The sequence below is a fragment of the Clarias gariepinus genome, chromosome 11 (assembly GCF_024256425.1).
Source record: "Clarias gariepinus isolate MV-2021 ecotype Netherlands chromosome 11, CGAR_prim_01v2, whole genome shotgun sequence".
Taxonomy (NCBI): Eukaryota; Metazoa; Chordata; class Actinopteri; order Siluriformes; family Clariidae; genus Clarias; species Clarias gariepinus.
Window position 1 is genome coordinate 18,084,521 of NC_071110.1, and position 24,133 is coordinate 18,108,653.

A 24,133-nucleotide genomic window follows, 5' to 3' on the forward strand; every position below is an offset into this window, starting at 1 on the left:
CAGCCCACAAGTTTTCTGATGGATTAAGGTCTGGGGATTGGGCTGGCCACTCCATAACGTTAATCTTGTTGGTCGTTGTCTTGTTGAAACACCCATTTCAAGGGCATTTCCTCTTCGGCATAAGGCAACATGACCTCTTTAAGTATTCTGATGTACTCAAATTGATCCATGATCCCTGAAATGTGATAAATAGGCCCAACACCATAGTACGAGAAGCCACAAAATATTACGGCATTTCTTCTTTAGGCCAGTCAGTGTGTTTTTGGCGAAATGTAACCTCTTTAGCACATGTCTTTTTTTTAACAATGGGACATTGCGAGGGTTTCCTGCTGATAACTTGGCTTTACATAGCTGTCTTCTAATAGTAACAGTATTCACAGATAACTTTAGATGTTTTCTTACCATGCTGAAACTGATCATTGGATGAGTCTTTGCCAATTTTGGTATTCTTTGATCTATTCGAATGGTACTGTAGTTTTCCGTTTTCTTCCATGTCTTTCTAGTTTTGGTCTCCATTTAAAAGCATTTGATATCATTTTAGCAGAGCAGCCTATTATTTTCTGCACTTCTTTGTAATATTTCCCATCTAATCAACTTTTGAATCAAAGCTGTTTAAAATGTCTGGAACAACCTATTTTACTTTTATTTTCAGAGAGAAATGCACAGAAAAACTTTTCTGCATTTATCCATAAATAAGGGAAACTTGTTTGACACCTGTTTTTTACAGAGTAACTTACCTCTCTAATTGAAGTCCACACTGCTATTATTTGAACATGCTCCTTTTTAAATGAATGATTGAATTCCACAGAATCAGGTGCATGCAAGTCATGACTGTTGGGTCTGTTGGTTTCCTATTACTCCACTACACCTACAAGTAAAATATTTGCAATGAAGAAATATATTTTCTCCCAAAAACAATTATTGATCTGATTACTGATATTGCACTGCTATTATTTTGAACATATATATATATACTAGCCTTAAGGATTATTAGGAACACCTGTTCAATTTCTCATTTATGCAATAATCTAATCAACCAATCACATGGCAGTTGCTTCAATGCATTTAGGGGTGTGGTCTTGGTCAAGACAATCTCTTGAACTCCAAACTGAATGTCAGAATGAAAAAGAAAGGTGATTTACTGTAAGCAATTTTAAGCGTGGCATGGTTGTTGGTGCCAGACGGTCTGAGTATTTCACAATCTGCTCAGTTACTGGGATTTTCACGCACAACCATTTCTAGGGTTTACAAAGAATGGTGTGAAAAGGGGAAAAACATCCAGTATGCGGCAGTCCTGTAGGTGAAAATGCCTTGTTGATGCTAGAAGTCAGAGGAGAATGGGCTGACTGATTCAAGCTAATAGAAGAGCAACTTTGACTGAAATAACCACTCGTTACAACCGAGGTATGCAGCAAAGCATTTGTGAAGCCACAACACGCACAACCTTGAGGCGGATGGGCTACAACAACAGAAAACCCCACTGGGTACCACTCAATCTCCACTACAAATAGGAAAAAGAAGCTACAATTTGCACGAGCTCCCCAAAATTGGACAGTTGAAACCTGGAAAAATGTTGCCTGGTCTGATGAGTCTCGATTTCTGTTGAGACATTTAAATGGTAGGGTCAGAATTTGGCATAAACAAAATGAGAACATGGATCCATCATGCCTTGTTACCACTGTGCAGGCTGCTGGTGGTGGGGTAATGGTGTGGGAGATGTTTAGGCCCCTTAGTGCCAATTGGGCATCGTTTAAATGCCACGGGCTACCTAAGCATTGTTTCTGACCATGTCCATCCCTTTATGACCACCATGTACCCATCCTTCGATGGCTACTTCCAGCAGGATAATGCACCATGTCACAAAGCTCGAACCATTTCAAATTGATTTCTTGAACATGGCAATGAGTTCACTGTACTAAAATGGCCCCCACAGTCACCAGATCTCAACCCAATAGAGCATCTTTGGGATGTGGTGGAACGGGAGCTTCGTGCCCTGGATGTGCATCTTACAAATCTCCATCAACTGCAAGATGCTATCCTATGCCACGGAGAATTAAGGCGAAAGGGGGGCAAACACCGTATTAGTATGGTGTTCCTAATAATCCTTTAGGTGAGTGTGTATGTATATATGTTCAAAATAATAGCAGTCTAATATCAGTAACCACACACACACACACACACACACACATATATATATATATATATATATATATATATATATATAATATATATATATATATATATATATATATAATGTGCTCTACCATCTTATTTTTTCTTTTAAATACTCAGTGGAGACAGGACCTAATTGGTAAACCTTTAGGAATGCTGAAATGGCAATACTTTGTTAGGGTGAACTGTGACCGCACAGCTGTAGCAAAAGGACTCTGTCCTACATTTAAAGAATTTCTTTTTTTTTATAGTTAAGCTTTTTTTTTTGTTGAGTTCAGTTCAAAGCTGTTGTGTACACAAGGCTCTATTATGTCATACTCCTTGCACCTTTGCTAAAAAATCAATCTAGTATGATTACTTTTCCACTGTCTACTCACATACACTCAGTAGTCACTTTAATAGGAACTTGTGTACTTGCTCATTTACAATATACAGTTATCAAAACAATTAAATCCAGTCAATCAATCTTCCAAGCCAGATGTTTTCTAATCTTCTACTGTCCAGATTCGGTGAATATGAGCTTAAGATTCCTGTTCTTGGCTGACGGGTTGGAACCTAATATCGTCTTTTAAAATTGTTGGCCATTCATTTCAAAATTTCATTTTTTTATGCATCCCTCCAGAGAGCTCAAACCAATTTGGACATTTTCTCTTAATTTCTGTTTATCATCAAGCCCCTCATTGTTTGTTTTCTCTTTTTTTGCACAATCCTGTAAAATCCCAGAGACTGTTATTCGCAAAACCCTGGGAGATCAACAGTTGAAATTTTTAGACCCTTTTGGTACCAATATCAGTACTATAAACAAAAAAAGGTCACAGAAATTTTTTTGACCTGTCTCTGCATAATTTTTTTTAAATTTGTTTATTTTTGAATTGCTCTGCTACCACATAGTTATCTCATTATTGAAAATGGCATAAATCTGTAGGTGCTCCTTATAAGGTGGATAGTGAGCATAAACAGTATAAAGGATAGGAGTTTTTTTTATTGTTTGATGTCAATGTTTATTTACTCTTGTTTGAGATGTACAGTATATACTGTATCTCACAGCACATACAGATGAGTCACCAAAGAATTCTATAGAACCAAATAGTAGGTCAATCTGCTGTTTAACCAGATATTACAGTTCCTGAAAATCCTAAACTAGACTGTATAAACTATTTTGAAAGTAATAAGGATACCTTGTTAAAGGTAAAATTTGAATTTATGAATTTGAAGTGTATTTATGAATCATCTTTGTGAGTCAAAAACATCTGAATCAAGTGTAAATCAAAATGCAAAAAAAATTCTATATACCATCACTAGCCATGTTATAAGAAGCACTTAACTCTAGTAAAATCTATTCCAAATGTAATATATAAAAATATAATCATCATCATCATAATATAGACTGGATATTGGCTTTAAGCTGCTTCTTGAAGTCCACATACTGTAAGTTGTTTGTATCACCATCATGCTTTTCATCTCTGCACTCTTTGTTTCCCATGCTCAGGCATCTGTTCCTGAGCTTCCTCCTTTTCTTTGAGGTTCATTATTGGTCTGGGTAATTCACTTTTAAAATAAGTGGACATGAAATGTTTAACTTGGCAGGACAGAACATTGCATTGTGGTGGAGCTTTCCTTTCTAAGAAGTCACCTTTGTTAAATTTTTGGGTGATGTGTATGCTGCAGGGAAGCTGTTCATGCTGTAAGTATAACTACTAAAACATTTCATTAAGGTAAATAGTTAAATATGTTTAGTATTTTTTGCACTTATATATTACATATTTAGTAAATTGTCTGCAAGATATTATGTGAACTAGGGTGATTATAAAATCGGATCCTTCAGTAGCATCAACATTAATTGTGCAGCTTATGTGCGAAGGACTTGATGTTAAATAACGCAGCTATTAATTAGAGATTTCTAATGTAATAATGCGTGTTTTATATGTGACATATTAAAAATTACTGAATAGGATATAGATTGAAAAGGAAATAGTTATTTATTTACTCATTTTTGTCCAAGGCTAAACTGGTCAGGTCAACACTTTGTTTTCAAGAACAGGGAAGCACTCATGGTTTACTGGAACATATTTAACATTATAAGAAGGTATAGCATTTGATGATTTATTTTTATTTTTATTAAATACATTTTAAAAGCAGAGTTTTTTGACCAAGTACTGAATAACTAACTGTATTCAAAATGCAAGTGAAGTTCTAGCCACAAACATGCTCTCACCATTACTGATTGAATCAAAGAATCAAAGCTTGTCACTGTTACCGTCTCACTTAATCAGTGAGCTTTTAAAGGTTGTGAAACCTTATCCTAGAAGTCAGAGGAATGCACAGCTGCAGTTGAGACACTTGCAGCTTTGGTGAGCTTGGGTGTAGTGAGGACATCTGTGAATAGATCATGGATGGATCTAACCCCAGAGCTGAAGCTCCTTCAATGGAGCCCAGTGCCAAACTCTTTTGCTGTCGCAGTGTGAGGCGCTGCCTCCCTCTGGCTTACCGAGAGGAGCTCTACCACATCCTGAGGATGACTGGGCCCCTGGTGAGTATCTTATGTGCCACTCATTGTAAAAAGAAAGTCATATATTTAATTAAAATAATATTTTGGCATAATAGTTGTTTTTGGCCTTTTGTTGTATGCATTTTTATATATTTAAATGTGGTTTGCTTAAATACAGGCAATATCTGTTTGACACATTCAGATTTATATTAATAAACTGTACTATTCTTTCATCTAAAATTAACATGAGTGTAAACAAGGGTCGTGCTATGTAATTTTGAGCTCGCAAGTGATTATAGTGCAGAATAACATAAATATAAAGAAATCCTACAGGAAAAGGGATGAAACGCAGTACTGTGCTATTATTAAACATTGTTACATTTTCTTTTATACTCTGGATAGTTGTTTGTAGCCCCCATGGCTTTGCTGAGTCTTTCATCTCTGTTGGTTGTGCTTATTTCCCCAGCTTGTTTGCCGGTTCTTGAATTTCCTTGTTTTCTTTGTGGTCACAATGTTTTGTGGCCGCCTGGGGAACACTGTACTGGCAGGCTATGGCATGGCTTCAGCTGTGAGTTGCCCAGTGTATTCCAATTTGAGTCAATATAATTGTAGAATTTGGCAAAATTCTTTTTTAAATTAAAAATTTATTTTTGTGTTTTTAGACAATAAATATAACCTCTGCAGCAACTGGATTTGGGCTAACCTTGGCCTGTGATACACTTGTTTCACAGGTGGGTAAATAAAAATGGCTTTTTTTATGTCAGTAACTAAAACTGTGAAACTCTTATTTATATTCAGTATTTTAAAGACATGGTACTTTACTACTTTATAATGACTAAAATTGTCATTAATAAGGCATAAAGAAACTACAGTAAATTGATTTTAAACCATTTATTTTACCAATGTAATATTTTACCTACTGAATTACTGATCAGCAACATTAAACTCTAGACTTACTTAATGCTATATAGCAGCCATACAGACAATAATGTTTTTCACAATGATTTCTTTTTATTCATCATAAGAAATTAAGCTTCTGTTTTTTTCATGCTCTTTTACACAGACATTTGGCAGTAAAAACCTGCTGCATGTAGGAGTGATACTACAAAGAGGCATCTTGATCTTGCTGCTCTTCTGTCTTCCCTGCTGGGGTGTGCTTATAAACACACAGTCTTTCCTAGTCATGGTGGGACAAGACCCTGAAATAGCCAGGTCAAGCATAATTTATGTTTGGTTTTAACATGCTTAAGTGAAGTACTGTATACAGTGGAACCTCGGATTACGAGCATAATTCGTTCTGGATGTGGGCTCGTATTCCAAAACACTCGTAAACCAAATTAAATTTTCCCATGAGAAATAATAGAAACTTAAATTATTCATTATACAGCCCAAAAAAATAAATACATAAAAATTATTAATACAAAATATTAAGTAAAAATAAAACAAATTAACCTGCACGTTACCTTTCAAAAAAGTAAAAAATAAATCCCGTCAGATAATCCTTCGTGAACGCAGGCGCTGTGTATGTGTGTGTGTGTATGAGGCTAAGTGGAGTAAGTGGAGACTCTTGCTTTCAGCCCCTCCTGTCTCCCCCTTCTCATCTTACAGATTAAAAATTTCTTCTCTCGTTTAAACACACTCACACACACATTAACGGAAAGACTGTTGTTCTCCTCTAAACTATTAAAGCTTCTCCGCTTTTTTTTTATGTTGCTTGCGACTGCGTAACAGCTCGTTAATGCATGCTCATGTAATGATGAGATAGACAAACTCGTCGATGCCCGTTCTTTTATTCTCCGCATTGTCAGGTTATATTACAAACTTTCGGGTGGATCCTGCACTTAAATCCAACTAAAAAAACTACTGAAGAACAAAACTCAGGCTCAATATCCTAACTTAAATCTCACATTCACATTCACACACACTGGACTGCATTACCCACAATGCATCTCCCGCACTGGAATACACTTCCGTAAAATCAACGTCTCTCTCCCGCTGCACAGTTTCATAAAAAAAAATAAAAAAAGACAATAAACATCGCTAAAGACACTCATGTGAGCGCAAACTAACAGAATCCCTGCTGTAAAGTAAAACAAACAAACAAATGACCCAGCATCTCACCTCTGAAAAGACAGAATGAGGGTTTCACACACACACACACACACACACACAGTCGGCACAATGTTTAATTATGCTCGCGCGCGCACGCGCGCACACACACAAACACACCGCGATGAGGAAGAAAATAGATTTTTAACCTCTGTATTGAGAACTTTTGCCTTACTCGCGCGCACACACGTGTGTTATAAGAAACAGCAGATGCGCTGTACACACGCGCTTCCGAACACATAATAAAATATGTTTCACACACACGTAGTCACAGTGTTATAGTAAACAGTACACGCGTGCACAGATGTTGGTTATACCAGTAAGAGACAAGCACTAAGACCCAGCAGGGGAGACGATTCTGCAGCAAAGGGGGGGAGAAAAACCGTTGGCTCAGTTATGATCATGTGACGCTCGGCGTCAAAACAAGAAGCGCATGCGTGAAACATGAAACTCGGTGCTCATAAACCAAGAAAATGCTCGTTTTACAAGTTAAATTTAATTAAAAATCTTTGCTCATCTTGCGGAACGCTTGTAAACCGCATTACTCGTAATCCGAGGTTCCAGGTGTATAATACACCTCATAGAGAAAACAATATTTTATTATCGTATGCATAGTGTACAGTGTATACACACTCACTAAACCATTTATTAAGGCATCCTGTACACCTACTTATTCATGCACTTATGTAATTAGCCACTCTTGGAGCAGCAGTGCAGGGAATAAAATACATGTCAGTAATTTTAACTCTGCTATGATTGTTGGTGGCAGATGAAGTGGTCTCAGTATTTCAATAACTGGTGAACTGCTGGGGTTGCATGCGAGATAGTCTCTAGGGTTTACACAGAATGGTTCAATGAAGAAAAACATTCAGTGAGCACGCAGTTCTGTAAACAGGAACACCTTATTAATGAAAGAGGTCAATGACCGCAGCAAGGCTACTATAACTGGGAGAACTGCTTTGTACAAATATGGTGAGCAGAATGTGCACATTTACATTAAATCTTTTCCAGCATTAGCAGAGTTCCTGATATTCTCAGCCACTCACTCATTGTCTAAATGACTTTAGGGTGGGGGGAGGTCTTGGGGGGCAATTTAGGAACACCAGCCTAATCTACATGCCTTTGGACTGTGGGAGGAAACCAGAGGACTCAGAAGGCGGCAGTGCCAATAACTGAGCCTCGCTGTTAATATTCACTTCAGTTGTCAAAATGGAAAAAAGTGTAATCTAAATATGAAATCACTTTTTTTCAAATTCAAATTAAAATTTTATTTGTCACGATATGTAGTACGATATGTAGTGAAATACTTATATTAGTTTATATAGTTTTTGGTACTATAATAGCTGGAATCTTAAGAGTTTACATGTAATTGTGTAGAAAAACTAAAAATGTTAAGTGAACAACAGTTCTGTAGGTGGAAGTGCAATTGTTAATGAAGGAGGTCAGAGGAAAATGGTCAGATGGGTTTGAGCAGTCAGAAAGGATACCTCATATAAACACCCTTACCAAATGTGGTGAGCAGTAAAGCATCTTACTGTAGCATGCACTTAACCTCAAACCTTGAGATGGGCTACAACAGCAGAAAACCACACCGGGTTCCGAGCTTAACTGTTTCTACAATACTCAAACCATGCAATCTGGCACAACACACATGTCAGCGTTAATGTCACAGAGATCACCCTTATTTTCCATTCTAATGTTTAAAGAGAACATTCACCCCAAAAACCCGTGCTGTTTTCTTTTTAGATGTTCCAAAGAAAATTAATATAAGAATTGTTGCTGTTGATTTCCAGACACTGTATATAATCAGTATATTACTTTTTGTCAAGCAGCATCTTATTACGCAAAATTTTATCACAGTGACTGCTGAGGCAGTAAAAATAGTTCCTTAAAGCAACACAGTAACGACTTCATTGTTGTTTTTAGGGTTGCCCAGATTTATGTTGAGGCGTATCTTCCTGCTATTCCAGTAAGGGCAATTGTTACTGATACATTTTTAATATGTAAATATAATAAAACATGTATATGTTTAGGCTTATACTCATGTTGGTTTTTTTTAATGTTTACAGGCGATATTTCTAAACCAGCTGCAGGTGTCTTACCTCCAAAACCAGGTTTGTTTAACGGCGTGAATTTTTCTGTAAACGGACAAAAAGGCCAGGACCTACCTGTTTCACATATCTATAGTTATGCTTTGACTATAACTCTGTCCAGGGCGTGATTCTTCCCCAAATGTATGCATCTGTGATGGCCAATGTTGTGAATCTGCTGATCCACTACATTTTGCTATTTTGGTGGGATCTAGGCCTACAGTAAGTACTTTTTATTCATTCAGCGTTTCAGTCCACTACTGTGAAAGACATTGCATTTTCTAATTTTTTTGTGTGTGTGATTTGTATTTCAGTGGATCTGCAGCAGCCAATTGTTTGGCTCAGATCTTTTCCTTTTTCTGTTTGTTTGCTTACATTCACTTAAAGAAACTCCATATTAAGACTTGGGGAGGTGGGCATGTTCCTTTATACATAACAGTTCATTTCCTCAATTAACGCTGATCTTAATGTGCCTTAGAGCTTAGTAATATATCACTTAGATTGTAATAATACTTTACAATACTATTTATTTCTCCTGCTTTTAAATTTAGGCTGGTCATCAGAGTCACTACAGGACTGGGGTGGTTACATGAAGTTGGCTATTCCTAGTACACTTATGTTATGCTTTGAATGGTGGATCTACGAAATTGGAGGCTTCTTAGCAGGTAATCTCTGAACAATTTTGATTAATTGGGGTGTTATCATAGAGCAGGGGTCTCCAATTCCAGTCCTGGAGGGCCAGTGACCAGCACAGTTTGTAATTCACCAACACTTAAACACACCCACTGAAGCTAGTAATTAACAGATTAGTTAAATCAGCTATGATTTAGAAAAAGAATCACCAAACTATGTTGGACACTGGCCCGCCAAGACTGGATTTGGAGACCCCTGTCATAGAGGTATAACTTACTGACATAATAACTTGCTTCTTTTTCACAGGAATGCTGGGAGAAATAGACTTGGCTGCTCAACACATTGTTATAATGCTGGCTTATATAAACTACATGGTAAAAATCTCTCTGGATACATTTGCTTTAATGTTTTGTAGCACATTAATAAGGATGAGTCAGTTATTAAAAAAAACTTGAGTACCATAGTTCTGTATAGGTGGAAGTGCCTTGGCACAAGTTCACCCAAACTGAGGTATAATCAGCCCAAACTTTTTCATAATCAGACATGAAAAAGACTCTGCTGCTATATTTTCTATAATGATCAAATATTTGCTATTTATACTTCACTTGAGTTTTACAATTAGTGAAATTTCCAAGGAAAAAAGCATACTTTTCACTCCTTTTTATTTAAACCCACGGAGTACTTATTATAAGTTACAAAGCTTATCCTGCCCATGACTACACGCTGTACATGTCAATTCATTTAAAAATATAATCAAGGAGATTTCCTATTAGTGATGGAAAGTTTATATTTCATAATAAAAAATTTAATATTTTTATATATTATATATTTTTTATATTATATAATGAATCGTTCATGAACGACCCATCACTATCTATACCGCTTATACTGTACAGGGTCATGGGAGACCTATCCCAGAGGACTCGTGGCACATGGCGGGTTACATCCTGAAGGAAATAAGAATCCATTGCTGGGCACACAAGCACACACACACAATAACACACGGCAGAGAATTTTGAAATGCCATTTGAACATTATGCATATTGTACTGAACATTATGCTCAGAAGATACCCACCAAGCACAGGAAGAGCATGCAAACTTTACACGCAGACCCGATGTGGGATTTGAACCCTCTACCCTAGAGATGCAAGGCCAGTGTGTTAACCACTACACACATGTACTGTTGTCTAGTTCAAAGCAGAAACTATATATATACATACACACACACACACACTACTCACAATAAGTTAGTGGATATTGTGAGGATATTGTAAGTGACATGGTGGATGTCATACATATAGTTTGTAAGTCGCTTTGGATAAGAGCGTCTGCCAAATGCCTAAATGTAAATGTAAATATAGTGTTTGTTTCACTTCAGACATTTTTGGGATAGGCAGGCAATTGTATTGGGGTGATAGACAATCCTTATTTTGTGTTTTCCCTGTAATGGTCTCATTGTGTACAGGTGTGCCTTATTTTGGGGCCAATCCCAAAAGACAACCTTTTTCAAAGTGGCATCAATTTCAACATTCTGGAGGTATAAAAAGATGGTATTGTCAGTAAGTCATTCCCCATAAACACATGACGCCACTTAGCGGACGAGCAGCACCACCTGGCTATGGCGCGCCTTTGGTCGTTGCAGGCAGTCAGATGTTGCTCGTGAACTTGGTGTTTCTCAAAATGTCATCAGCAGACTTGCATCAAGACACAGAACTACTGGCAGAGTTCATGACAGACCCAGAAGTGGAGCCCCATGAATGACAGAACACAACGATGACCAGTACCCAAGAACCTATGCACTCAGACATCGTTATGCAACTGCCACACAGCTACAGGCCCGTTTACTAGATGTGAGGGGCACTAGGGTTTCCAGACAAACAATTCGCAACCGACTCCATCTTTTGGCTTCAATGCCAGACGACCGTTGCAGGTGACTTAACTGACACCAAGACACCACCGTGAACGTTTGCACTGGGCACAAGACCATGTGACCTGGACAATGCAGCAGTGGTCTACCGTCCTGTTCACTGATGAGTGTCACCTTGCACAGTGGGACTATTACTGTTATTGTCATCAGCGTTGCTGGAGAGGGCGAGGTGAGCGATACGCTGCGGTCAACATGGTCTTCAGGGTTTGGCACAACACAGATTTGGTTATTGTACATGGCTCAGTCACTGCACATTCTTACCTCAGAGACATCATAGAACCCATCATCATCCCCCAATTTTGCTAGCACTCACCCAACTTTCTGTTCATGGATGATAATGCTCCACCACATTGTGGCAGAATTGTCAAAGCTCAACTTCAGGAAGTTGGAGTGCCTCATATTGTATGGCCATTAATGTCCCCTGACGTGAACCCCATAGAGCACATCTGGGACCAGTTAAAGAAGAAACTGGATGATCGTACCCCACCCCCACGTGACCTGGCAGAACTGCGTGTTGTGGAAGAGTGGAAGGCATTGCCTCAGAACAACATCATGAGGCTAGTGAGGAGCATGAGACGTCGCTGTCAAGCTGTCATTGCGGCAAATGGTGGAAACACCCACTACTTACATTAAAAAAATTTTTTATTTGAGGCTATCCCTGTTATTGTCTAAATCTTGGGGGTAATAAATATTAAACTAATGAAAATGGTGTTTCTTCTCATACATTATTAGTAATATAAAAGGAAACTTTTACTTATTTCATTCAAATTCAGAGCAAATAGGAAAAGCACTCATGTAAATAACAATATCCCTAACTTATCGTGAGTAGTAAGTATATATAGCCATGCATATAACCAGCAAATGTGCAAAGTACTTTTTTCACTTTCTTTGACTTTTATACTCATTATCAATTGAGATTTTGAACTTGTTTTTAAAACTTTTAATTAAGTATAATTTTCTATAATGTTTTTATTTTAACCCTAATTTATGCATGATATTCATGCAGATCCCAGCTGGTTTACAAGGTGCAGCTTGTGTGCGTGTGGGTAATGCACTAGGAGCTGGAGATACAGCTGGAGCCATCCTCACAAGCAAAGTTTCCCTAATTTGTGCAGGTAATAACACTACACATAACAAATCACACACACACACACACACACACACACACACACATATATATTTATATATATATATACAGTATATACAGTATAATAGCAGTACTCAAAAATATCTGCTTTACAGAAATTTTGCTTAAACAAAAATGCTTGTAATTGATTTGACCGATTTTCCTCAGCTGTATTGGCAGTAATTCAGGGTGTGGTGCTGGGTGCAACAAAATCAGTGATTGGATTTTTGTTTACTCCAGATGAGTAAGTACTTATGATCGGCCTTGTTTATTTTTATATTTTGGTTAATATTTATCAAATTATCAATAGATTGCCCTTTCACTCTGTGAATTGTCTTCTTTTACAGAGCCATAGCAGAGTTAGTTTCTGAACTCATGAGCATCTACTGCCCCCTTCAATTCTTTAATGGGCTCTTGGTAAGTTTTTGTAATTGAACTACACTCTATATGACATGACACTACACCATGCTATACTTTACCACACTATAATATTCTTGAACACAAGTCCAAACTGATCTAGGGTAATTTTGGAAAACCCAATAATAATGTAATTCCTACATTTATTTATGCCTGGGGTGAGCTTACTGTATATTATACTATGCTGGCTTCATCCCTTCTCCTAATACATTGTAGGGTAAATAATAGAAAATGATGACAGTCTCTTCATTGCTTGTTTAAAGTTCTGACATTTTGGGATGGAATAGTATTATGTTTCACTGTCTATTAGCCATGTTCTTGTGTTTCCTGGACATACGATTACGGTATGACTGTTATTTCCTCAGTGTGTTGGCATGGGCATAGTCCTGGGCACTGGAAAGCAGGGCATTGCAGCCATCGCTAATCTAATTGGGTATTACTGCATTGGACTTCCACTAAGTATTGCTCTGACCTTCCCAGCCAATTTACAAGTTGCTGGTTTGTATTTTTTAAAACAATTATATATGAGTGATCATAGTATGACCAGAAATGTTCTGCATTTGTAGCCAAACATATTGTAGAAAGCAAATCTGTTTTCTTTGTTAACAGGCTTTTGGTGGGGCCTTTTTATTGCTGTCTTTTTGTTGTCAATCTTTTTCATTGTCATCATCTTTAAATTGAACTGGAAGAAGTTAACAGAAGAGGTATGTCCTATCAACTGTTTATCTCAAAAGAATGTGTTTATGAATTAATGCAAGCACCTATTTTTCAATCAGGCCATTGAACGTGCTGGAGTAGGGAAGAGCAGAGGCGGAATGCTCTCAGAGTTTAGATCCAGCCGCCGGCTCTCTGATAGCTTTTTCTTAGCACTCAGTAGTTTAGAGGTAAGTTTCTCTTTCCTAAAATGTAAGAATTTTTTTGCCTTTCCTGGTTAAATGTTACTAGGCACAATAAATAAAATATTTCCCACTGTAAATCAGAATCAGAATGGCTATACAGCCGTGAACTCTAAAGATATGGATGAGGAACAATGCACTTCAGTGGCTCAGGAGAGATTGAAAGAAGCCCAGGAAGGAGTAAAAAAAGAAAATCAACACTGTACCTTGCGGAAGAGATCGAGTGTAACTCAGGAAGGAGAAGCGAGTAAACAAAATCCACTCTCTACCTCTCAGCTCATCATCAGAAGAGGACTGACTGCCCTGACTGCTATCCTTATGCTCAGTGTTGGAATGACTGCCCATTTTATCCTGCCTGTGCCTGAGGGTTCTTCATTCACCAATAGCACTTTGGATTTTGAGAACTCCACTTTATCATCTTCCATCACTACACAAATGGCTTTTTAAGACTGGTGAATCATTGCTGAATAATAGTGGTTTCATTTGGTATTCATCCTGCATACCTTTTAACCACTCTTAGAGTTATATAAAGTACCAGGTTAAGAAATGGTATGTGGACAGTTTGCTTTTGACACCTGAGAAAGTTATCAATCTACATGAAGTAGAAATACTGTGAAATACTAAGTAATGGCAAAAATAGTTCTTTCTCCATCTAGAAAAAAAATAACAATTAAATTGTGTTAGGTAGACTTCTTTATATTTGTTTTAGGTACACATAGTATATGAATAATGGAATGAAATAAAATATATATATATATATACACACACAAAGAAATATTTCCCCATAAAAAATTATTAATTAGAATATGCACTTCTGTAGATCCTGAGACATAAGACCTAACAAGAGGCTGTAAACCTTCTGCCTGAAGTCAATAACAGAAAAAATATCTAGTAAATTCCCTGTGACTATTAACTCTGAAGCACGGCTTTAGGCTACCGCTTTATAATTACACTTAAAGAAATTCCTACAGCCAGAATAATGAACATAGCCAACAGAGTCAGGAGTCTCCGAGCCACCAAGATTCGTAAGGGTAATGGATTCTTCGTTGTTATCAAGATGGGGAGATTCTCTGCCAGCATCTCAGTGTCAGAGTGAGGGCCTTCATCAATCACATAAACACTATTAGTCCTCTCTGTTGTATCTGCCAATAAAAATAAAAAAATTCCGTTAATGTGATGCTTTCTGTCTGGATTACATTTAATTTACAAACAATCAAAATATACAAAATATAATCAGTACAAAATATCAGAGACTCTTACCATCCTCTGAGCATTCCAATTGAACTCCAGCTCTTATCTGTGCCTGGGGTTAGGGTAAAGGGTTAATACCACTGATGCAGTATGGGTTACCATTTACGTATAGGTAATGATTTATTTTTTCTGGAGCTCACCTCCTCTGTGGCTTTCACCCAGTTTAGCTTTAATAGAAGGAATATGAAGAAAACTGACTGCAGGAACACGCAAATTAAAAGGCCAGTCCAAAGACCTACATGAGACAAGAGCAGCAGGACTAAATGTGAAGGTCTTGTAAAGGAAAAAAGGAATTGGGGGAAAAAAAGTAATTTACCTACCAAATATGCCCATTTTAGCAGCAAACATCAAAGATACTCCAATAGGAAAGCCTATGCCATAATATCCAACCAGGTTTCCAGCTGCCCCAAACAAGTGCTTTCCTAGGGCTCTGACAATACTCCCACCAGCTGCCTGATTAGTGAAGAAATGCATACTGTAGTTACATAGTCTCTATGTACAGTACAGCCTCCAACAATTGAACTTTGAAAAAAAAAATCAATATACATTAATAACAATATCCATACTCCAAGTGTGCACTGTAGTTTAAACTTTAACTAGTTGGCTAAATACTCACGGCTGTTGCGTCAAGAATATGGAAAGGGGCATAGAGCACCATTACTCTACTGACTGTCTCTCTAATCTCTCTGTGATAAGAGAAAGAATTTGTCACCACACAGTTCAATTATTTTTTATTGTACACTACAACATAAACAACAGTATGTCCTTTCTTTTACAAGAACAAAAGGAGTTGTAGCATTTTAAGAAAACAGAAAAATGTGTTTTAAGTAAATGATGGCACAATTTTGAGAACACATATGAAGGAATAGTAGATAGCTCATGGATTATTTTATATAATCTATAAACACAATTCAAATAATAGATAAAAGACACAATCATTCAATTTATAATGTTTTGTAAATTAATAATAGATTAAGTGTGGTGCACTTACTGATCAGTTGAGAAGATGTAAGAAATGACATCTTTGCAACTGCCAATGATAACTGCCAAGCACACCGAGATGGAGACTGGTTCAAAAGAACAGTATAATTAACATGGATTATGTCAGTCAACAGTTCTTGACTGAATTGGGATCTGAGGAGTTGGATCTGGACGTGGGTTGGTGGGCTTGGACTTTGTGACTGCCAGGTTCTGTTCGTGTTTGGCTGAACTCTGCTCCAAACAGGCATACTGTATATATTCTACTGGTATATAATTGATGAGCAATGTTAATGTGTTAATTTTATGGCTGATTGGTATATAGTGCATACAAGCTTGTTTTATGAGCCCATGTGTGCGCACTCAGTTTAAGTTAACAGTAAAAGACAGAAACTTTTCCTCTCTCTAAAATACATCCTTAGTCCGGTCCGGTTTCGCGCAGACGGCAGAGCTCTGTTTATTTTGTGTTTTCAGTTTTCTTTTGTTTCCTTTTTATTAATTAAGTAATAACCCCACACTACCTCCAAACAGAAAGGTCTTCCTGTGCTTATTATAAACACTCTCCCAAACTCTCCATACTCTCCATACCGCACCACGTAACACATCTCTCGTAACAGACTCATTTCTGTTCTGGCAGTTAGGTTGTCGAATGAACTTCCAATAGATGTTAAACTGAGCCTCTGGCAATCTTTAAACGACGACTTAAGACATATCTGTTTCCTCAGTATTTTTGAACTAATCTCTCCCTCCCCCTTCCACAAAAAAAAACAACAACAAAAAAGCTTCCCAACAGTGTTTAACTGGTACTAATGGGAACTGGATTTCCTGGAAACTTTCGTTAGTCACTCTGCATGTGTGTGCCAAATGGTAAATTTAAATGTTTACATGTCAGGATGAGTGTATGTAAATGTTTGATTGCAAATATATTGCTGGGAACCAAATGCTTGTTAGAAAATAGCTCCTTGTAATAGCTGATTAAATCTTAACTATTTTTTCTCTAGCACATTTAGGGAGAGAGGCTAAATTACAAATCCACTGAATGTTACTTTCACGCAAGATAAATTTTTGGTTCAATTAAACAGATTTTCACTAACATGACCTAGGTTTGGTAATTATAAAGGCCAAACAAAATGTATCTAGTCACACACCTTTAAAATATAGAAGTGAGATTGTCAAGAATGTGGCCAATAACTGGAAATCTAACTTAATAATCCATATGTACAACATATTGACTTTGTACAGTATTTTTGGACATGACTGTTGCTGGATGTTAGAAATGTGACACATGTCTAGGGAGATTTGAATAAACACTTTGACAATCATTTTGCTGTATACAGTAGTACCTGCACAGGTTATGGAGATCTTAGCAGACAGTTTTGCCAGTTCAGTGTTTCCAGCCCCCAGAGCATTTCCCACTTTCACACTGCCTGCCACACTGAAGCCTATAGGAAACTGGCAAATTAATTAAAAGTTCAATAAATAAATGGTTGTATAACAAACACTGTTCAATTTGACAGTGCTCAACAACATTATTTAGATCTTTATACTGTATATTAATAACAGACTTCATAAGAATATGTATATTCTTTATAAGAATATTCATAAAGTATTTACCATGTATGCAATGTTTGCCAGTTCATAAGTAACTGATTGGGATCCAAGCTCTACTTCGCTTATCAAACCTGACACAGGCAGCAAAAAATTAACAACAGTGCAGAATAAATTTTGAACATATTTGAATGTTAAAAATTAATGTCCTTGCCACTTTTTACCTGCCAAAAATGCACCCAGCTCATAGGTCCACCACTCTGCACCCAGCATTATCATGCCTGGAAGGCCAAGTCGCATAAACTCACCCCACTCCTGTAGACATTCCATGGACAGGCCTTCACAGTGAAGAGACAAGGCATGTACACATTTTTAGCTTGTAAAATACCATAAGAAGCCTATCTGTAAAAAAGTTTGTAATCTGTATTATATGTAGGTGCATACATGTATGCCTAAAAACGAACGTTTTTATGAGATACCAGTGAAAAGTTTGGATTTATTTTCTTCATTCTAGAAAAATACTTTTTTTTACGTTATTTTTTTTTGGCTAGACAGTGTATGTATATATACTGTAAACTCATACACACATCACCCATGACATTAAAAGCACTGACAGGTAAAGATAATAACAAGTATTATTTTTTTTATATTGACACCTGTTAAGGGATAGAATATGTGGCAAGGATAAGGATCTGAGAGAATCTTAAATTTAAATAACTTGTGTAAACTCACAATGGAATATTCTAATATTTTGAGATATTGGATGTTTAATTTCCATAAGCTGTAAGCTGTGATCATCAAAATTAAAACAAAAAAAAAAAATAGTTGAAATATTTCAGATTTAGAATACGAGTTCAATTTTTAAATTATTAAAAATAAAGTTCCACAATATTCTAATTTAGAGATGTATTGTATAAAAACACAGGGTGTCTAAGACACAACACACATACACATAGCAGAAGATCAATCATGCAAATACTGTACTGTAAATGATTACTGTGTTTACAAACTGTATATGAACTAATTTTTATACAAAGCAATCATTATTGTGAGCAATTTTTAAATGCTCATTTATGTGCTGAAATAAGACTACCAGTGAAACCACCCTTAAAACCAGCACTACACATCTGGATATATGGTAGGAAATAATATGAACTCACCCTGCCAGGTGTTCTTATGAAGTCCTTTATACCAGATGTAGACCAAAGGTATAATAGCCATAGTGTACTGTGAAGCAACATTGGCTGCTGCAGAGCCACTGTAGATTAACCAGTCACAATAAAATGCCTTTTTTTTGTGTTAAATTATATTTTATCATCATCTCTTTACATGTTATAGATTAATAGGATACCATTACTTATTTTCTCTACTCACGCAACACCAAGATCCAAAACAAAAATAAAAATGTAGTTAGACAAGGCATTGATCACATTGCTTACAGCTCCAGAGATGACCAACGGCCACATAATTCCCTAGAAGGAAATGCTTAATTAAATGTATATTTTACACCATAATAATTTGTTTGCCAATTTACTTACTTGATTTTGCAGATATGTTGCCTCGGTTATGAATGCAAATAATCCCTAAAGAAAAAGAGAAAGAAACAGTATGTTATTTATATATTATTTTGTTAGTTCCCAGTGTCAATAAATAAATAAAACAAAAAAAAAAAATCAGATTTTTTTTTTTTTTTTTTTAAGAGTTCGCTATATTTATACAGTATAGAGTATATACTTACTGGAAGAGCACCCATGTAAATCTTTACATATTCCTGAGATCGTCTAAAACAGACAAACATATGTGACTGAAAACTTAAGTAATCAGGCCAAAAAACAGACAGTACAAAAAAAATACAGTACATTTTAAATAGCACACTGCCTGGCAAAAAAAGTCCAAAATTATTATCTCCTTGAACACATTTTTGATTGATTACAGTGAGAGCATTCACAATGGTAATGTTTTGCCAAACCATTCCTAGAAAACTTTTTCAGGACATCCCAAGATTTTTTTTTTTTATTATTATCATAAGATAAAAACAAAACAAAACTGGTCATTCAGTACATTTAGGGAGTCAGTTGACTTCATTTAATTGCCAAATAACATAGAGCCTAGAGCTGACTAACCCCAGAGCATAACACTGCCTTACACAGACTTGTACAGTGATCACTGTTCATGATGGGTACATCACTCTATCCACTTCCATTCTTACCCTTACACACACAAAGCTCTGGAATAGGGTAACTCTTGCCATACTGTGCTCGTGGAAATTCTTTTACCTTTACAATTAAAAATACCCGTGATTTCTTATACAGTGGAACCTTGGATTGCAAGCATAATTCACTCCGGAAGCAGCCTCGCAAATCAAAACACTCCTAAATCAAAGCTAATTTTTCCATAAGAAATAATGGAAACTCAAATTATTCATTTCACAGCATAAAAAAAAGAAATACATAAAAATAATTAATACAAAATATAAAGTAAAAATAAAACAAGTTAACCAGCACTTTACCTTTAAAAAAATGAAAAAATTAATCCCGACAGATAAGTGTTTCCGTTTATGCGCGCAGGCGCTGTGTATGTGTGTGTGTTTGTGTGTGAAGCTAAAGTAAGAGAAGAGGATCAATGTGACCCTCCCCTCTTCCTCTTCTTGTCTTACACAGTTACCCTTCCTCCTCTCTTATTTGAGTTTGAAACACACGCACACTAACATAAACACTGTTTTATCGGGAAAATAAATAAGAAATATCTAATGACACTCAAGTGAGTGCACACTAACGGAATCACTGCTTTAAAGTTAAAATAAAACAAATTAACCTGCATTTTACCTTCGAAAAAGAATCGCAACAGAGCAGTGTTTTCATTACACTTTCTCTTCCGAGTAAGTGAGTGAGTGAGTGTGTAATGGCAAGATGAGGAAGGGTGTGTCCAATGACACATGTGCTCACAAAGTGCAGGCTGATACAGGAGAGAGAGAAAATGGATCTTTAACCTCTCTAATGAGACTTGCTTTTGCTTTACACCTTATTGACCTGTATGTGTTATAATAAACAGTACACGCGTGCTGTAAACACATACAAACACAAAATAAAAGATGCTTTACAGGCACACATGTGGTCACAGTGTTATAGTAAACAGTACATGCGTGGACAGATGTTGATTATACAAGTGAGAGACACGCACTAAGACCGAGCAGGGGAGACGATTACCCACATGATACTCAGTATACGTAAACCAAGACTTGCGGAACACTCGCAAACCATGCTGCTCGCAATCCGAGGTTCCACTGTATTGATTTTTTGGGATGCATCTTCACAGAGCATTTAAGTGATCACTGATCATTGCCATTTTTCCTAAACCATTAAAGCTCACAGTTCAATAACTGCCAGCTGCAGGAATTAAATCACTGCAATAATTAATTCAAAAGGCTTTTAAAATATTTGCTTTTATAAATCTAACCAAATATTTTTTTTGGCCAGGTAGCATATTTAACAATAATAAACCAACCTGGCAACCTCAGGGTCCTGTTTAACAGCAATCAATAATGATTCTGTGTTTATTAAAATGGCCCAGCAAGGGAAGCAGGCCAACATTAAGATGAGAAATGTCCTCTGCACAATCACGCCAATTCGCTTAAGGTTCCCACTCCCAAAGGTCTGTCAGGATCATAACAGAAACAGGACACGTTTATGGATAGGAACTAAACATACGGTTTTAAGGTGGAATGTTAACAATTTATACATAATGCATCCTGTAACTAAGAACTCCAATTAAATATGCAAACTTTTCTTTGAATCCGGCAGTAGTTATTAAAAATTAATAAATAAATAAAACTTGTCAATGTGCATCTGTCCAAAATGTATAGTAGACTTTTAACAGAAATAAAAAAAAACAAATTCCTAGCCGTTTGACCTTTTTTATAAGAATGTTTTATAATGCTAGATGCCTTTATATCTATAGAAATTAAATAAAGGTTTTGTCTGTACATTGCTCAAAACTCATTGCTTTTATAATGATATCTTTACGTTTCATACATTGAAGGACCCGAAACCAAAATTTCTGTCTGTATGTCCGTATCTCTGTATGTCTGTCCAGTCAGATTTTGTCACAGCATTATGCAGAACTGTCTAGGAAGAATTTAATGAAACTTTGTCAGTCCTTCGTTATTTGCCTGAAGTTGACCCTGCACTATAAATGAAATCAAAATGTTGCGTAGCAGTGAAGTTATATTAAATGGAGCAGGTATGTGCCAGGTTATAAACCACAAGTTTCGGCAGCATATTGCAGATGCATCAAATTGTGAGCACATCTTAAATTGACTGCTGAACGGAATTTAATGAAACTTTGACAGTACAACATTTGCCTGAACCTGCACCATAAATAAAATCAAAATGTTGAGTAAAAGTAATATTATGAGTGCTGGATTTAATAATCTACTTTAAAATAAGCTACTTGATCAATGTAAACAAACACATACACAAAGAGATATTAATTATAAATGCTAAACTGAATATTTTCACTGGGATTGCTTAATATTTTTTCACTGCTGAAATAACAGCGCTGATGTGGTATAAATGAATTTTAACGCATTGGAGTCATTTTAAGACAAAACTAATCTTTATCCGATCTACTTTTTAGATTTCTCATCTGTCTGTGATTCTGAGTCTGTAATTCACTCTCTGATTACCAAACAGAAAGTATATTCGGGTGACAGGGAGTTTATCCAGCTTAGTGTCTTCAGCTGAAGAAGTACAACTTATCGTAAACCAGGCTTAAGATACTCAACCTTAAAAAAAAGTATTTCTTTGTATTAATAAGTAAGGCAGACATTACTTATTCTTCTTGCCTTCAACCTGAAATAATAATATTAAATTACATTAAAGCTGATCAGCTTATTTTTAGCTTTAACCTTCTAACTCTTTAACTATCAATGGACGCTATTTTTAGTAGATGTTTAATATTTACTTATTTAAAAAAAAATTATACATAAGGTTGTTGTTGTTGTTTTTTTTTAAAAGGTGGCTTATCTTTAAACACATCACAAAGTATGTCTATTACAGTAGTCCTTATGACTTTTCTATTACTTTTGCAACCGTAAAATGTGTTTGTGTGTGTGTGTGTGTGTGTGTGTGTGTACTTGGGATATTAATGTGGCTGCTGCTGATGCCAAACCATAGCCTACGGAAACCGCTGAAACGTTGATAATCTGAAAACAAGAGCACATCAAAACGAGGATTTGCAAAACTCTATCAAAATGTTTTCAAATAATTATACTGGTCATTTGTTCTGGTTATACTGCGTGACAATATAAACTTTGATTAGATGTGCTCTATGGATCCTCATGTGCTCACCGCTGTAGCTAGCGCCACCCCGTCCAGCTCCGTCCTTCCCAGATGTCCACAAAATACAACGCTCACAAAACCGATCAAGTAGACCATAACGTAGGACAAAAACTAGTGGAATATAACAAGTCAAAGGTTAGTATAATGAACGACAAATAGAAAAAAACTTAACAAGAACTTATTTTAACCACGACAGCGGTGACTCGCTAGAGGATATAACACCAGAGCTCAGTATGAACAGCAATTTAACCATGCAAACACATACCCATGCACACACTACTAACCACGGGCAAAGCCAGAGTTGCCAGCTCCTTCAGTTCTTTCTTTAAGTCGATGTTTATGAACGTGCTGAACTGTCCGAGAAAACCACTGTGTGTACTTTCAGCCATCTTTTCAACTTGTTGGACAACCTGCTGGAATAATTCAGGTAGATTCTGCAAACGAAACGGGTTTTTATTCTACTGCTTGTGAACTCCGCCCTCAATAAAATAAAGAGGAAAGCACAGTACAACGCTTATCCCAGATAGCAGAAGATTCCGACCAGCTGCGGGGTTTAGGCGGATCAGCCATGTTCTTCTCAAGTGTGCTCCCTTGTCAAAAAATGTTACCGTATAGTGAATTGAGGGCAGAGTCTGATTCGCGCTACCCTATCGAAAATGCTAACTGTTAAAGTGGTAGAGGAAAGGGGGCAGGTTACCATTGAGGCAGCTTGGTAGACCCCTTATGTGAGAATCTGGTGAGGAGGAGTTTTATCTCGAAAATTGATTTTTTTTTTTTTTTGTTGTTGTTGTTTTTGTTTTTGTTGAAAATTTTGACTTGAAACTTCTGAGTTTTAAACTCGGAAATTCCCTGCCCCTCGCCTTTCAACTTTTTTTTCATTCTCATATTGGCCCCAATACTGTATCATCTAGTATGTTACAGGGGAAGGAAATATATTGATTTTAAGTGTGCAGAAAACGGCCTTCCGTATCACACCTTACATGTGTGGGTAAAATGAAATCTACAGCCTTAGTGCAGGACTTCAAAATGTTGCGTTTGGGGCAATCTGCCCCCCTTTCCCCTACATATATAACAGTAAGTGGAGCATGTTTTGTTACTTTAGTATAGGGTGAATATTGGTAAAGTGGGACATTTTGGTCACATTTTTGCTACTTAGCA

General features: G+C 36.6%; 2 protein-coding genes across 2 annotated transcripts; one reads left to right on the forward strand and one right to left on the reverse strand.

Moving 5' to 3' along the window:
- The first annotated feature begins 3,767 nt into the window (after positions 1 to 3,767).
- slc47a4 (solute carrier family 47 member 4) lies at positions 3,768 to 14,598 on the forward strand. The gene is made up of 18 exons (XM_053507570.1): positions 3,768 to 3,856; positions 4,479 to 4,702; positions 5,127 to 5,228; positions 5,323 to 5,391; positions 5,724 to 5,872; positions 8,696 to 8,738; positions 8,839 to 8,883; positions 8,984 to 9,081; positions 9,174 to 9,271; positions 9,411 to 9,524; positions 9,799 to 9,866; positions 12,427 to 12,535; positions 12,715 to 12,790; positions 12,894 to 12,963; positions 13,329 to 13,461; positions 13,573 to 13,667; positions 13,740 to 13,847; positions 13,944 to 14,598. The coding sequence occupies exons 2-18, from the start codon at positions 4,562 to 4,564 to the stop codon at positions 14,304 to 14,306; spliced, it is 1,881 nt and encodes a 626-aa protein (XP_053363545.1). The 5' UTR covers positions 3,768 to 3,856; positions 4,479 to 4,561; the 3' UTR covers positions 14,307 to 14,598.
- Positions 14,599 to 14,605: 7 nt separating this feature from the next.
- On the reverse strand, positions 14,606 to 23,593 carry slc47a3 (solute carrier family 47 member 3). The gene is made up of 17 exons (XM_053507571.1): positions 23,260 to 23,593; positions 22,985 to 23,086; positions 22,771 to 22,839; positions 21,141 to 21,289; positions 19,375 to 19,417; positions 19,175 to 19,219; positions 19,011 to 19,108; positions 18,797 to 18,894; positions 17,861 to 17,974; positions 17,703 to 17,770; positions 17,432 to 17,540; positions 16,102 to 16,177; positions 15,727 to 15,796; positions 15,431 to 15,563; positions 15,251 to 15,345; positions 15,120 to 15,162; positions 14,606 to 15,001 (listed from the first exon to the last, which is right to left on the reverse strand). Exons 1-17 carry the CDS (start codon positions 23,362 to 23,364, stop codon positions 14,793 to 14,795), a joined length of 1,626 nt encoding a protein of 541 aa, XP_053363546.1. The 5' UTR covers positions 23,365 to 23,593; the 3' UTR covers positions 14,606 to 14,792.
- Between the last annotated feature and the right edge of the window lie 540 nt (positions 23,594 to 24,133).

Coding starts and splice junctions, on each gene's coding strand:
- slc47a3 (XM_053507571.1), bottom strand. CDS start 23,364: ATGGCTGAAAGTACACACAGTGGTTTTCTCGGACAGTTCAGCACGTTC. Junction 21,290..22,770: donor CAGCCACATTAATATCCCAA/GTACACACACAC, acceptor TGATCCTGACAG/ACCTTTGGGAGTGGGAACCT. Junction 15,797..16,101: donor TACATCTTCTCAACTGATCA/GTAAGTGCACCA, acceptor CTCTTATCACAG/AGAGATTAGAGAGACAGTCA.
- slc47a4 (XM_053507570.1), top strand. CDS start 4,562: ATGGATGGATCTAACCCCAGAGCTGAAGCTCCTTCAATGGAGCCCAGT. Junction 8,739..8,838: donor CGTATCTTCCTGCTATTCCA/GTAAGGGCAATT, acceptor TAATGTTTACAG/GCGATATTTCTAAACCAGCT. Junction 13,668..13,739: donor GGAAGAAGTTAACAGAAGAG/GTATGTCCTATC, acceptor TTTTTCAATCAG/GCCATTGAACGTGCTGGAGT.